At 31.9% G+C, this 15,765-nt stretch overlaps 2 protein-coding genes across 2 annotated transcripts in view; one reads left to right on the top strand and one right to left on the bottom strand.

Moving 5' to 3' along the window:
* Positions 1 to 8,116, top strand: part of Ago1 (protein argonaute-1) — a 37,150-nt gene extending 29,034 nt beyond the window's left edge. The window contains exon 17 of the mRNA XM_076783425.1: positions 1,136 to 8,116. Within this exon, the coding sequence (XP_076639540.1) occupies positions 1,136 to 1,244 (109 nt within the window). The 3' untranslated portion in view covers positions 1,245 to 8,116. The remainder of the gene's footprint in view (positions 1 to 1,135) is intronic.
* A 781-nt stretch (positions 8,117 to 8,897) lies between these two features.
* B-gluc1 (beta-1,3-glucan recognition protein 1) lies at positions 8,898 to 15,765 on the bottom strand. Its single transcript, XM_076783427.1, has 8 exons — positions 15,557 to 15,765; positions 12,530 to 12,757; positions 12,175 to 12,389; positions 11,113 to 11,249; positions 10,866 to 11,032; positions 9,636 to 9,967; positions 9,383 to 9,484; positions 8,898 to 9,306 (listed from the first exon to the last, which is right to left on the bottom strand). The coding sequence occupies exons 1-8, from the start codon at positions 15,696 to 15,698 to the stop codon at positions 9,205 to 9,207; spliced, it is 1,425 nt and encodes a 474-aa protein (XP_076639542.1). The 5' UTR covers positions 15,699 to 15,765; the 3' UTR covers positions 8,898 to 9,204.

The following is a 15,765-nucleotide window of genomic DNA, read 5'->3' as shown; positions in this document are numbered from 1 at the left end:
TGTATGTACCGAAACATTTTTCGAATGCAAAGGCTTAATAGAGAAATAATTGAAATTCGACTTACCCATTTACTTGCAAGTTGCAATAGGGCCGGTTAGTGTACCCCTGTCGATCACGGAAAGGTCGAAGACCTCAATAAAAATCAGCTAATGGGACGGCCCGGTCACTGCACCCGCTTCTTACCCCGAAAATGTGAAAGTGAAAAGTGCTAGTGACCGTGCTGTGAAGTGTTTTCGGAGTAAGAAGCGGGTGCAGTGACCGGGCCGTCCCATCAGCTGATTTTTATTGGGGTCTTCGACCTTTCCGTGATCGACAGGGGTACACTAACCGGCCCTATTGCAACTTTCAAGTAAATGGGTAAGTCGAATTTCAATTATTTCTCTATTAAGCCTTTGCATTCGAAAAATGTTTCGGTACATACAAATCCAGTCTGTTTTTCCAGTACAGTTTTTAATAACAAACGGTTACAAATGGTTCTTACCGTATTTATTTTAATTCTCTGAAAATAATTCTTAATTTAAATTTAAAACACTCTGGCAAGAAGCGTCACTCGAGTGCGAAGGATTAATTTCCTAAACATTCCGAGAGCATCTTCCCTCATTTTATTCCTTCTTCCTTGGAAACAGCGAATACAAATAATTAATAAATTCGATTTAGCTGGCTGATTTATCCAATCCGCAGAGGTAACAGTTGCAGTAGTAGTATTTTTAATTATTTGTATTCGTTCCTCGACGTATCTCCGATGCACATCTTGCTACCTACCCGACATAGTGACTCTCTTAGTTCGGACGGCCCTGAGCGCGCGGCAGGCGCACGCCGTGATTCGTCAGTGTTTTTCGTTAATAATTCAAAAATGAAGCTCCATTCGACATTTTTTGCAAAGGAAATTGGTGTTCAGAATCGTCTCAGCTACCCCACATTTCCGGTTCTTACACCATTTACGAGACTCCCTGTATACATTGTATGATACAATTTACTATAAAATAATGACTAAAAGTTTTTATTTTATCTCTGCTTATATTCCATGTATATTTTCAATTGTTTTATACTTGTAGTGTATTTATTTAGTATTTATATCATACTATTGTTGCTACTAAAATTTTGTTAGTGTATCGTTTAATGTTTGTGTTTCAGTGGGGAAGGATCTCATCAATCTGGCTGCAGCGAAGACAGAACACCAGGTGCAATGGCAAGAGCTATCACAGTTCATGCGAACACAAGGCGGGTTATGTACTTTGCATAATTTTTCTTCTTTGAATCTTTCTCATACACATGTAACTATATAATATCATAAAATTATAATCACCATATCTTGCATGTGGATATTTCTAGACTGCTTAAATGCTAGAGAATTAATCTTCTTACGTGGCCAATTTTTTTGCTTATTTAAATAAGTCTGCCCAATACCTTAAATGTGTCGAACAATCTTATATCGAATTATATCTTTTTCTTTTTTTTTTTTTTTTCTTAGTATTCTATTTAACATATCGACTAGGTTTTGGACGGACTTTCCAAACATTTTAGGAAGTAGGTTTTAAAAGAGGTGCTTTTAGTTAATCATGTTTTCGATTAGATTATGACGTACACAGCTTGACTGATGGATCGTTTTGCGTTAGGGACTAAATGAACGAGAATAATAGAACAAACAAATCAGCTGTCGTGCATATTACGCTTATTTTATTTTTAGAGGTTGAATTTTGTAGGATACAAAATAGTACTCTAGCATTTATAGGGTACAAAAACACACTGTTGCACGAATTCATAATTGTATAAATCGCTTTTTACGAGATTGTTATCTCGTTTATGCGTAATTATCGTATTGTGTGGGATGAATCAACTATTTTTTGTAAAAAGACTAGACATACGGAGTCATGCGTTGATGAAGAAAAAAAATTGGCATGTACTATTATCATGCCCAAGCATATTTACGATTATGCTCATACGATTCTCTATAAATATATTTATGACACCTATTATATTTATCTTAAGCATTAAAAAAATTGGTCACGTCAAGTAATGAAATGTTGATAGGGAGATGAAAATAAATAAAAGGTTTGTTATTTGTCAAAGTCTTCAAGCCAATGGCCAAAATAAGTTAGGAATTTATCATAATAAAATCCAAATACCAAGTTGATTACACACAGTGTTATATAATATCATAAGAGTTGTAAACAACATTGTGCCACATTGGCTGAATGATATCTTTTATTTTTGAGTTTTGTCTAAATCTAATGTCATTTGTTGGGATTGTTTAAGATACTTAGAACATTGATTTGAACAGAGGATAGTAAATTGGGAAATTTTCGCATAATTACTAACGATTGGTAATAACGCATATAATGAAGAGTTATTGTATCCAGAAGTGGATATGGTGAAATACGATATCAATGAATTATTATTATGTAGAATGAAAATCGAGGATTTGTATTATATTTGTTTTAGCTTTATTTACATTGTTCTCTGCATGTGGCATAGAAATCATCATGTACGCTTATGTCTGAAAAGATAAAACGCAGCTTAAACCGGGGTAGCAATTTATTCATATCAATTTCACATTGTTGTAAACATTTGGAGGGAGATGAACGGGTATCTTTTATGTGGTGTGTACGACAATGGAGCGATATCTGTTCAAAGAAACAAAAAAAGTTGTCCTTAAGTTAAACCTAGATGGCATTAGATTTGGGCTAATGACAAAGTCCCAACAATGCAAAAAACGATTTGAGTAAAAGTAGGGTAAGGATAATTTAGTGATTGCAAACTAGATGACAAATATAATGTGGAATTATATACGGAATTATATAATGTGAAATCATAGGATAAGTTATATTTGTCGTATAACGCAAATTTTAAAGTCATCAAATTTTTATTCTAATGAATTCTTCAGTAATGATTCGTGCGCAAATAGAATCTATTTACATGGAACAATAATCTTAATCACAATAACTGAGCCTCACAATTAAGAGCCTTACAAGCGACTACTACACCGTAGAGCCAATAGATAGGGTAATGAAATGTATAAATATGTATTGAATACCGTGCGCGGGAAATCGTTTGCTGTGTATTAGAATCATTAATACACTGGTAAAGTTTCAGGCGATCTCGTTGTTTTAAACATAATAATTTCAATAATTACAACTTTATTTAATTTGTTCTCATACAATAGTATTAATAATAAGAAGACGAAGATAATAAAAAAACCAGAAAGTATCATAGGTCATGAATAATCGTTATTGACTATGTTGATGGGGTCTTACAAATTTTCCTTAAATTTAAAAGTTTTTAAAGTATATGCAATAAAATTTGATGGGTATTGCGAGCTGTGACACATGGAATGTATAAAATATTGTGTATTAATGATTCTAATTGTAGATTTATAAGTACTAAAATGTTAATATTATCGCGGAAAGTATGAAAAGGACCCTCATATACCAGTAATTAATATTTATTCTAGTTGTAAATTTAAGTCTGTAATTTAGAGACCCACTTACAGTTACATAACGCTTATTAATAACATTTAATATCTACTTTCTAACTTCGTGAAAAATTAGGTAATTTACTAATTATTATTTGAACGTGAGTAAAGTTTGGAGCATAATCTGTGGTCGTTCACAACGATAGCTCAACGGTTAAATTAATTCCAAATAACAGAAGGCAGCAGATAAACGAACACAGATATTGACAGTGGTATAAGAAAGTAAAGAATTGCAAGTCACGATCAACGAGGGGTGAAAAGTTTATTATTTGTGTTGTTGAGGGTATAAAGGAACCAAAATGTCCGAATGTGAAGAGTTTAATTGTTAGTAATTAAGAATCAATTCCATTCATAATGAGGCCATACAGATGTAATAGAGTTTAAGTAAACCCATATACTGCAAATAGATGCAGTCTATGTGTAATCGGTGCGCAAGTAAATACCAAAATTGAATAATTATCGAGAAACTAAGAAGTCAAAGATAAACTTGAAGTTTTAATTCCATTTTACTGTATGTCTTTCTGTATCTTAAAATTAAGCAGTTTCATAGATGAGACTTTTTTCGGAGATCTGCGATCGTACTTGATATTTTCCTGCGCCCGATCAAGGAACTGACCTCCATTTGTAAATATACTTCAGTAACTTATCTATAAATCATTTTCCCATTTAGTAATTAACGTACGATGGGCAAAGAATGGAATCTTACAAAGATTTTTGTAATTTTTAATTCGACGCAATGAATTGAGGTATTAGTTGTATATTGTTTAAAAATCTTTTTAATCTGGTGCGACAGATGGCATTAAAAGAAAGCAATTGAATATTAAGTGTTGATATACACAAAACGCAAACTAAACTTGTACCTAATACGTTTAAAAAAAAAAGAAAAAAAAAGAAAATAATAAGACAACTTAACTGTCAAGGAAACGGGTTTATGAAATGAACTTAGTGTGTAATAAAATAACCGAGTCTATTCACAAAACACAAGAGTTTTCTTCCTACCACGTGTCCCAGATATTTTAAAATAAGGCAAATAATTTATATTTGTATATCAGATATCATATATTATATATATGTGGAAATTTACTGTATTGCATTTGTTAACAAATGCCGCGTGCAAAACATACATATGAATTATACAATTCCAGAATTAAGGTAACGACAAACATCTTTGTATTTGGAAGAGCGTTTTAGATTACGTCTTAATTGTATTTGCATGTGATCGATTTTCGTAATTAGTAAGCCGTTTTATTTTTAAACAATGTTTTATTCCCGCGAGACCATAATTGTCAATGATTTTAAATGGTGTCCATCGATAAGCTACTACACATACAGATTAATCGAATTAAGTTCGATGCGTAATGATAATTGTTAAAGCTATTGAATGTCTACTAAATTATTTCACAGTATAAGTATTAATTGATCATCAATTTCATTGTAATATGATGCGTGCACAAAATTGTATAGGAGAGTGGCGAACTTTTTTTTTAGTATTCGTAAGTGACTCGTAAAGCGCCACCAAAGCCTTGACGTTGCGATATTATGAGTTTAAAAAAATTCTACTTAGGTTTATTATATATATAAAAAAAAAAAAAAATAAAGTGTGTTAATGAGATTAGCACTATGTTTAGATGTTAGAGGATAATGGTCGACTTCTAGGAAATGCAAACAATTGTTTTGAAAACAACAAGGTTCTGAATGAATCGGACATGTTTGAATACCTAACAAATACATGAAATAGATGTAATAGTTTCGTACAGTATACAAAAAAAAGAGATGTTTAATGATATTTTTACGATGTTACTGTTTGTTTTTCCTATGAATTTTTGACCATTATCAGTTGACGGCCCATAGGGGAAAATTTCTTTGCGAGAGCATCAGGAACTTATATTATCATAGTATAAATTTACTTTACTTAAGCAGTAAAGCGTATGCAAAAGCGCTTAAGTGAATAGATGTAAAAAAAAAATGTCAGCTTTAAGAATGTCAGAACCTCAAACAAGATCAGTGATGGCGTTCCCATTGAATAATGAATTAATCCAAGCTTCATTATATAGTATCGTAGATTTATAATTATCTAGCTATTTCTCGTTTCTAAATGTGAATGTGTTGTACCTACCAATGAATATCGCACGAATAAGCATATTGAACTAAGGGGATACGACGAGGATTCTTAATAATGATAATAATTAGCCAACCATAAAAGTAACGCTTTATAGGCTAAGCTAATTTCTTCTTTACACGCGCTTCTCCATCAGTGATCTCAAAGAATGCTTGTGCACCTTTTATTATGTTGCTGTATGTTAAAGCACGAGCTCTTTTAATCTTTGCGAAAGTGAGCTCGAGCATCGTAATTATCGTAAGAAAAAAATTTGCAACTTTGTAATTTCAAAACTGAATTACAATCGAATATGATTGCTGTTTGTAGGAAGTCTGTCGGACGACTTTTACTGTACCAGTAGAATAATATCGATAATTTGAACAATTTGTAATGTTTCAGATTTATCATAATCACTATTTTGTTAATGCAAAAGTGATGCAAATTTCTTTAAAAAGTATTATGTATTTTACAGAATCATATACACATTTAAATCAAAATTAATTCAATCAGTTCGATTAAAAGTAAATGTAATCAATGAATTTTATATTACGAGTGTAACGTTTTTGTCGCTCGTACGTGTGGAATTAAAATATTTTTGAAATACAATTGTTGCGTTTAATCGTATACCATGATCGACAATTAGTAAGAAATTAGACGTTAATAAAGTATTATTAAACGAATCTAAACTTATAAAACATTTCTTTTAAACTTAAAGACTAGATTATTCAAGCTTAATTTCTGAATTTTCTGATACAATCAAACATAGCATGTTACTATCGATTTAAGTGAAAATTGCATTTACTTTTGTATCAATTCAATCCAGTGATATATTGTTGTAATTTCTAGCGTTTAATGCACGACTTTCTCGACGAAAATACAATAGCATAAGCTCATGAGAGTGTACGTGTAAAGCTTGTTGTGAATGTAAAGAAAGTATGCAGTAAGAAAATATTAAAATCACAAATGAAAAAATTGAAAGACTGTTAAAAATGCGATGTTCGATACATTTAAATTATGATTGGCTTTATCGAAAGGCATTGCCGACAAGTGCAAATAGACAAAATGAATAGTGTAAGGGCAACAACACTTGAATTGGCAAAGTTTATCGAATGGGGCTGATCGTAATAGAGACGCGATGTCAGCTATATAGTTTCAAAAAGTTGAAACATTTTTAAGTAAAGTAATCAAAGTCTGTGAAAAATTACAATTTTGTTAAAATTTGTGTCGTTTCATGTTGCATGTGTGCTGTTTTATTTTCGAGCTTTTATTACAAAAAATGTAACAGAAACAAATATTAGAATGCTACTGTACCTGTTGAATTTTGGAAAATACAAATTCAAGAAAAATCTTCCCAGTATGAATGTTTAAACATTGTCAATAGAATTTGGTCAACACGTTCATTTAAAACAAAAAATCGTCTTTGTCAAGACGATTTGTTCGTACAGTTTCAACCGTTTGATAATAACAATTTTGTATGCTTGTACCATTTTACATATCTTTTATTGATTCATAAATTTATGTTCATTTTAGATAGTGTAATTTTTAGAAGCTAAAATTAGAAATTTCATAGTTATATTTTTTGTTGAAGTATTCGAAATGAATACTAGTATGTATTGTATAATACTTAGTGTATGTCCAATTAGGGTTTGAATTAGTGACACGTTTCGAAAAAAGTAATGTTTTCTTTATTATTTTTACAACATAAGCTATCAATGTATTTTCAATTAAATATTGACTTTGGGAGTAAATAAAATTTATTAAATCACAAAAAAGTAACGTATAATCGTTAAGTTCATACATGCACATTTATATCTTATAACAATTATTTATTAAAGAAAGGTGCAAAATGCAAGTATTATAACATTATTTATTTTATATTATCAGAACAATGTCGTCCGTCCTACAAACTGCGCTGTTCAATTAAATTCGACATCCTATCGTATGAAAAAAAAAATGTATATATCTTCTTTATATTTATCTATAAGTGCCTAGCGCTTATCCGCGCATGTTTGACGTGGCAAACAATAAATTTGAATTTATTATTGCGGGTAACGAGTTTTCAAATTTTAAAGATAGAAAACACCATATGAAGGAAAGAATGTGAGGGAGAACACAAGAAGTGAGAAATATGTAATATCGAATACATATGAAAATGTAAGCGGGGTCACTATTTTCTGGATTTTGTAATTAAATATCCAGCCTTCACGTACAATAAAATTTACATTTTGTACAATACAATTATTACATATTTCAATTTCTATATAATACATGTGTAACATGTTATCAGTTGCATATTATTGTATATATTTGTAGTGTCTTCGTTGACCCTGTATAATCCAAATTTTTCTAGTACATTCATGCTCATATTACATGTCAAACTGTAATAAAGTCGAAATACACGGAATGTAATACGTTCTTAAAATATTTCATCAGACTTTGAGAGAGTTTTACCAACCATGAGAATAAGACATTTTCATGTATGTATAAGCACAAAATTTTATGTAAATTACATGCAAAATTATACAAAATTTAAACATGAACATAAGCATTTTTTTTTGTTATTTTATACCGTATAAGATCGTATACAAAAAGAAGATGCTAAGAACTTTAATACGCAAAAGGATAACAAAACACGAGGTTTTAATTTTAAAAAATTAAAGTTTATCGTAAGATCTCCCATACATCTCCATCTAAACAAAATTAACGTTACTATACTACTTATATCATACAATATTTATATCTAAAAAGTAACAGAAATATTTTAGGTAGATAGAGTTTCTGCCCTATCATGTACATTAAAATTTGCGAATATATATCATTACACAAACGTTCAGCTTACAAGAATGATTATTAATAAAATATTGATATGATTCTGAGTATTTCAAAGGCACAATAATTGATTTTACGATGCTTCGTTCGTAAAAACTTTTGATCCGTTTTCGTTTGATCACAACGTTTTTTTAATGTAAAATGTTACTAACTTAAATATCAGTTAAATAACGTAAATAAAAAAACATCAAATCTTAAAATCAAATTTTAATATCTAGACATACGTAGAAATATTGTTTAAATTCAGTGTAAAATGTAATGATAAAATTTCTTATATACATACAATGGTTAGGGAAGAAGGGAATGATAGAAATGATACAGCATAGATCAGGCATGGGGAACCTGCGGCCTTTTTGCATATTTCATTAATTATAATATGTATTTACTAGATAGAACTAGAGCTATTTAATTTATAGTCCATGTCATGCTAGTCAAATAATACGAATATCCAGATTCTTGATCAGTGCACGAAATATTTGACTAGTCAAATACTGAAATTATATTTATTGTATATTTGAATTGTCGAATACAGAATAATTCGATAACTAACCATAGCCTTAGTCGACACTTAACGTGTAACAATACATAGATTTAATAAGATTTCGTCCATTTACGAGTACCTAAAAAGGCATTAACTTATATCAAAGCTTTTCTATAATTTTGATCAAGCGTAACGTAGCGCCATGATGAATCCGTGAAGCGATATGCGGTCTTTCGATTCTAAAAGGCTCCCCACCCCTGATATAAATGAACTAATGCATTCGTCTTCGAAAATTTCTGAGTTAGGCAAATTAATTTTGACCTTTAGATCGCTGTTACTTTAATATAATCTACATGAAGACCAACGCTGCTATACCTCCAGGTATTGAGCCAATTGTTTTTCGCAAGGTAGAAATTGTAAAGTGCCTGTAAACACATAATATTATACAGTTAATATTTTGTTAAATAGCGTTTGTTGATATGTACAAGTGACTGCAAATACCTTCGAAGCTACGTTCCTCCAAGGTTTTTCGTAGTCGCCACTTACAGATGCGTCTGGAAAGAGGACGTGGCCACCGACAGCTAGAGCCACGTTAAGATAAACCTGCAAAGATGAGTAAATAGTCACACATGTTCACGTTTGGTAATTTTTCAGTTTTTATTTCACATTTGATTACACGACGCATGAAATCTCTCTAAACTTGAAACAAGCAATTTTATTCCAAACTTTCTGGTATCCTAATAGCTCTACTTACCGGTGTTTCGTACAATGGCGGCACACTTTGTTCTCCGTATCGTTCGCCATCGACTTTAACCGAGATAATACCACTTTTCCACTCCAGCTCATACACATGGTATTCCTCGGACCACAGTTTGCTGGAAGTTCTCAGAGGAAGATTAAAGCGAGTATTATGATGAATAATCTGATTCAAATTAGTCTCGAATGCTCCGCCTATAAGGACGTGTCCACTTATGTCTATTCCATCGTGCGATCTGAGCATAGGATTACCAAACGAATGACCGATTAGGACGACAGAATAGGATGTCCTATTTACATTAAGAGAGTTCGCGCTCTCTAAAGTCAACACTGAAATAAAATAACAAGAGAAGAAATAATGAAATTGCAAAATAGGACGTATCTGTCAATGATTATGATTATAAAATATAGTGGTGCATTATACCTTCATGACAAAACGGAATTTTAAGGTCTCATCGAGATGCACTATATGTATAGGGTGTTCGGTCACCCCTGGGAAAAATTTTAATGGGAGATTCTAGAGGCCAAAATAAGATGAAAATCGAGAATACCAATTTGTTGATGGAAGCTTCGTTAAAAAGTTATTAACAATTAAATTAAAAAATTTCAAATCGTTCTGGAAAAATTATTTTTGGTTGCGGGGGTCAATTACAACCATTTTAGGTCATTAGACATACCTTCGAAATCCTACCCACTTTCGAGAACAAAATTCGGGAAGGTGTGAAATTTTTCAACGGAAAAAAAAAATTTCAAATCGTTCTGGAAAAATTATTTTCGGTTGCGGGGGTCAATTACAATCATTTTCGGTGAATAGACATACCCCCGAAATCTTGCGCATTTTCCAGAAAAAAATTCATAGGGGCGAAATTTTAAACGTTAATAACTTTTTAACGAAGCCTCAATCAACAAATTGGTACTCTTGATTTTCGTTTTATTTTGGTCTCTAGAATCTCCCATTAAAATTTTTCCCAGGGGTGGCCGAACACCCTGTATAATATTTTATTACAAATTGATATTAGTAGCAAGTGAGATTTTGTAACATTAATTATGAAGGATAAATGAACTTTTTGCGTAGAATAATGCGCTACTAACAAGCTGGACGTTGCTTACATTATATTATATTGCATCGTCTTTTCGAAACGGTTTATATCCAAATGGAAAATTTTTGTTGAACAGAAATGACGATGTTATTAATTATATGAAGTTTGCAGTATAAAATTGAACTCACGAGGATACAGCCAATCACCGCGCGGGAATTTGGCACGAATTTTAACATTTCCATACATGAAATTGAAAGATGGTTTGGTATTCAAACGTCCTGATATTACAGGCGGTAAAATCTGCGAGCCAACCGCACTTCGTCTGCATTCTGAGGTACCCATTTCGCCTGTACATCTGGTAATATATTAAATCATTTTTATATAATACATAGTAGTGGTATTTCATATTAGGGACTGTAATAATGTTATTCTTACCTATCTAGAACCAGGTTCCCACTTCGTACGAATCCTTGGCCATATTTATTATCGGTAAGAACAGGTGTAATATGTAAGGCACCATCTTTAACTTCAACGATCTCTTCATTGTTCATGTACATGACAAATTCATCGTTCTGAAATTAAAAGATAAGAAATTTTTTCATTATAAAATTATGGTATAAATAGATATTTGATATTATAAAAATGAAATTATGATAGATACACTGCCACAGAGCTCAATATCAAGTTCATTAAGTTCAAAGTTCAAATAATCGGATATCTGCTAGAAGAATAAATATAAAATAAAATGTCTCACGCAACTGGGACAAATCATAGCGTTAAAAGAATACGAGATAACAAATTTTACAATTATGCATGAAAGAGTGCACCACACAGACCTTCGATGTCTTTGATGTAATATAATTTATCTTACAATAAATGTTTAATTAAAATTTCTTATTTTTCAATTCAATTTATGTCTTGTAATGTATTAATTTATACATTCTAATTGGATTTCATTGCAGATTTTACAGTGGATCTCGCGTTAAACAAATTTGAAAACATTATTACAAAAGACAAGATTTTGAACAACTTTCCTGTGCAAGTGGCTGTCGAAAAGCCTTAGTTTATGAAGTATTAACAAAAATGGTGTTGACAAAACTGGTTTTGTTACATTACATTGAATTCTGTCTATACTAGATAATTATGCATAAAAAGGAACACATCACCGATTTCGATAGTCTTAAAATATATTGTAAAGGTCAACACTCTGAACAAGAAGTCCTTCCTTATTTTCGAATAACGAATAAAGATTCTAATTTATAAATGATATTAAGAATAATATTGATATAAATCTAAAATTTTTATTCGTTATTCGTGAATAAAATTTGATCGACTCTGGACCAACTCAATACATAGGTATGTAATAAAATATACATTTTAGAAATTACTCGAGCCGACTGTGTTTGGTATCCTACTTTCTAAGTTTAATATAAGCTTGAAAATAAATATAAGATCCTCAATAACCGGTTTCGGACTTTTCAGATACGTTGCACTTACCGGAGCATCTGGAAAACGCTCGACAACCATCCATTGACTTGAGTTAAGCGAATTGAAATTTTCTTCGAAAATTACTTCACCGGAGCAGACGCTGTGTGGCATCAAATTGTTACTTGTTTCATCGTAAGAGAAGACTTTCGTCTGCGAGTGCACTTTGCAGCCATTGCTAGGGGAGGTGTTCCTGTTCACGAGCGTTCCATCGTAATGGTAAAATTCTAAAAAATGAAAGGTGAACGTATACGAACAACTAAATTGGAAATCAAATAAATATTGTACATAAAGAAATATACGTCTATGGTATACTATTGTCTGCTATGTACAGAATTGATTCTTTTTCTATTTTAAGGAAACCAACCATTGACCACATGTTGCTGATCAATTAAATTGTAACCAAGCCCATTGTAGATCACATGAATCCAATAATAAATTATATCATTATGCTTGAGCCTCGTGTTTCGATCTTCGTACAGCCAACGTCCACCTCGGACTTTTACGATATCTCTAGCAATGGTTCCTGCTTCGAGACCTTGGAAATCTTCGTTGAATTTCACGTGGAAGGCGACCAAAGTGATTCCATCCTCGTCTGATTGCAGAAAGCGTCGTTTATAGTAAAACTATATCTAAGCAATATATTTCCTTGTATCCGAACGGGTCTAAGTTTAACATTTTCACGGCAAAAGCATTTACGATATAATCTGTTGGAAGTTGAATTTAAAAGCTATTTTGCATCTGTACAAATTTTCAATTTACAGCTTGCAACACATGCAGTACGCTTGTTTGCGCTGCATTTCAATGACGTTCTTCGTAATTATAGTTATATTTACTTTCTCAACGTTTGGGAATTCCATTTTCCTATTACGACGCGTAACTGTAATCTTTGGTTAACTAACATTAGAAAAATAAGATGCTCTTTTGATCTTATAGAGATTTGACCTACGTTTCAAAAGGAATAGTGAGTTATGTATTTTACATCAGAATCGTTTTCGATCGCAATGATGATTGTATTAACTATGTCCAGATCGCTTTCATTTGTTAGATATCATATTTCGTCACAGGTAACGGTTCTTCCCCAAAAATGGATCTCTACATTTCGAATCATAACACATTCTCAGCCACTGACGCAATTTTACGTAATTTTGAAATTTATAGGCGGTTGTCGATGGCTTAATGTTACATACTATAGGAAGACTATAATTGATTTTAAATACGAATCGATAACTTCTTATATTCATTGACCAAAACGACATAAGCAAAATTTTCTTTATTAGGAATCAAGAAGATATCGGTTGCTCGTTGATATCTTCGATCAATAGAACTTCTATGGATCGAGAATAATCGAAAACCATAGTTTAGTCTGTGAGATGAAACAGGAAAATAAGTTCCTTCAGCTTCATGATTAATCATTCGATTTATCACGAGATAAGCAAACACAAGCTATTGACCATGTGAATTATTCTAACGCAATTTATACCTCAACCACACATTCTGTCCATATACTTCGTTTTATTTTATATAATTCTTTAAGAATCTTTGTGTCACATAATCAATGAGTCACTATACCTCTAGTAAGATGCCTCTTCGTTAATTTTGTCGAGACCATTATCGTCATTCATACTTAAATTACGTTAATACAAATACTACGTAATACCATTAGTTTTGAAAAATATAATCCATTCAAACACGGGCAAAATTATAGACTTTTATAAATAACTTGTAGGAACATCTGAATTGGAAATCGTATAAAGTTTATTTTTCCTCAAAGAATCAAAATTATTCCACAATTTAACTACTATTCAAATATTGGTGAAACTATTCATCACACTGTCTTTTTAATCGTGTACCTTAGTTAATAATCACCTCCTTGCATAAACAAGAGTCATAGTTCATCTGTCTTTTCTATACGTATGAAATCCAAGCATATCTCCAACCATCATGCTTGTTGATCGCCCATCAATTGGAACGATACTCGTTTGTCTAACTTTTCTTTTTTATTATTTCTATTTTGTCCAAATGTCGTGAAACTATCGTAATAACAACTTCCAAGTTTGCTGAAAGACCTTGAGCTCTTGTTTGTCGCTTAGCTTGCCCCATAACTCTTAATGAATCTTCGCTTAAAACTGGTTTGGGTCTCTCTCAAGGCTCATTTTCCAAGTTCAGATCCACGGAATGAAATTTTTCACCAAGGCCAAAACCCTCTCCAAAGGTCGGATCAATGGTTCTATCTATCTTACCTGTACTATGTCTCGGTTAAAATTTATATAAAAGAAGTAAAAAATCGAACTTAACGATAAAATAAAATTAAAAAAATATACTACTGTTTTATAAATACTTTACAGGAAGACGTAAAAACTGTGACAAGCTGTAGCTAATTTTCAAGCATAAATATCAACAATCGATAGAGGAAAAAATCGAATTTCGCAATGGGAATTATCTTCTCGTTATACGATCTGTTGCTTTGGCGCAATACGTGCTTTCGCTTATTTTTTAAACGAAACCATGCATTTCAGTTAACATCCATTAATTTTTCTTTATATAAACGTGCATGTTCCAATTTAAAAATCAAGTGCACGTAGATATTGCACCTGCACTGTTACGCCAAAAAGCATTGAATCTACTTAGTTTTGCATCAGTTTATTATATCTTCGATTAGAAAATAGCTACTATCTACAGTTTATAGAATCAACCTGTATAGCATAATAGATATATTACTAGGTATATTTTTACTATATTAATCGCAATTAATTTTCAATTGGACGAGTGTTGGCAATTTTATGAGTTACGACCTAATAGTATGAATAATTGCTCGCTCACATTCTTATCTTTGTTTACGTTTTATGAAAGGTCTCCAGAGACCATGCATTATCGAGAACATGACTACTTCAAAACTTATGAAAATTAATGAAAATATATATGAATTATAAAGAACATCTATTTTTTAATGTTCGTTAAAATACGATTAAAATAAAAGTATTTTATTACGTGTGTTCGCCAAGTAATTTTCTTCTTAAGGATTAAAGGGAATTAATTCGTGCTTTCACTTAAAATTTCCAATGCGTATTTTTTCGTTTGAAGTTGGAAGCAATTTCCCAGACAAAAGATTTCTCGTTTCGATCGTTTCGTAATGGTCAACGATCTTTTCTTTGTGGAGCACCGTTCTATTCTTCGTGAGCATAATTGTTTGATTGTTTTCCAGATGCTCGGTTTTTAAAATAATGAATGAAATGTAAGATACTACAGAAAATTTTTGCATAGCATTAGCGGTCGACAATGCGTTCTTTGGTGGAGGATCTCTGATTCGATTTCGAGAAACAATAGAGTGGTAACAACTATTTAAAAATGTCGCCATTAAGGGTAATAAATACGTGACAAAGAAACTACTCACGCGGAATGAAGATTCGTAATCCTTTCGGAAAGAGCGGTTCCACGGTGGGAATCGGAGGATCGTACGCAGCTACATTTTCCAAGATTATGTTAAACAACGAAACGAGAATAAGAATAAACCACTTGTCCGAGAGAGCGTTCATGATTAGCGCGTTTGACGACTCTGCCGGTTTAAACGATACTGAAGCTCTCGTGGAAGCAGCATCCGAT

This window comes from Colletes latitarsis, chromosome 2 (assembly GCF_051014445.1).
Source record: "Colletes latitarsis isolate SP2378_abdomen chromosome 2, iyColLati1, whole genome shotgun sequence".
NCBI lineage: Eukaryota > Metazoa > Arthropoda > Insecta > Hymenoptera > Colletidae > Colletes > Colletes latitarsis.
This window is presented reverse-complemented; position numbering and strand designations above follow the sequence as displayed.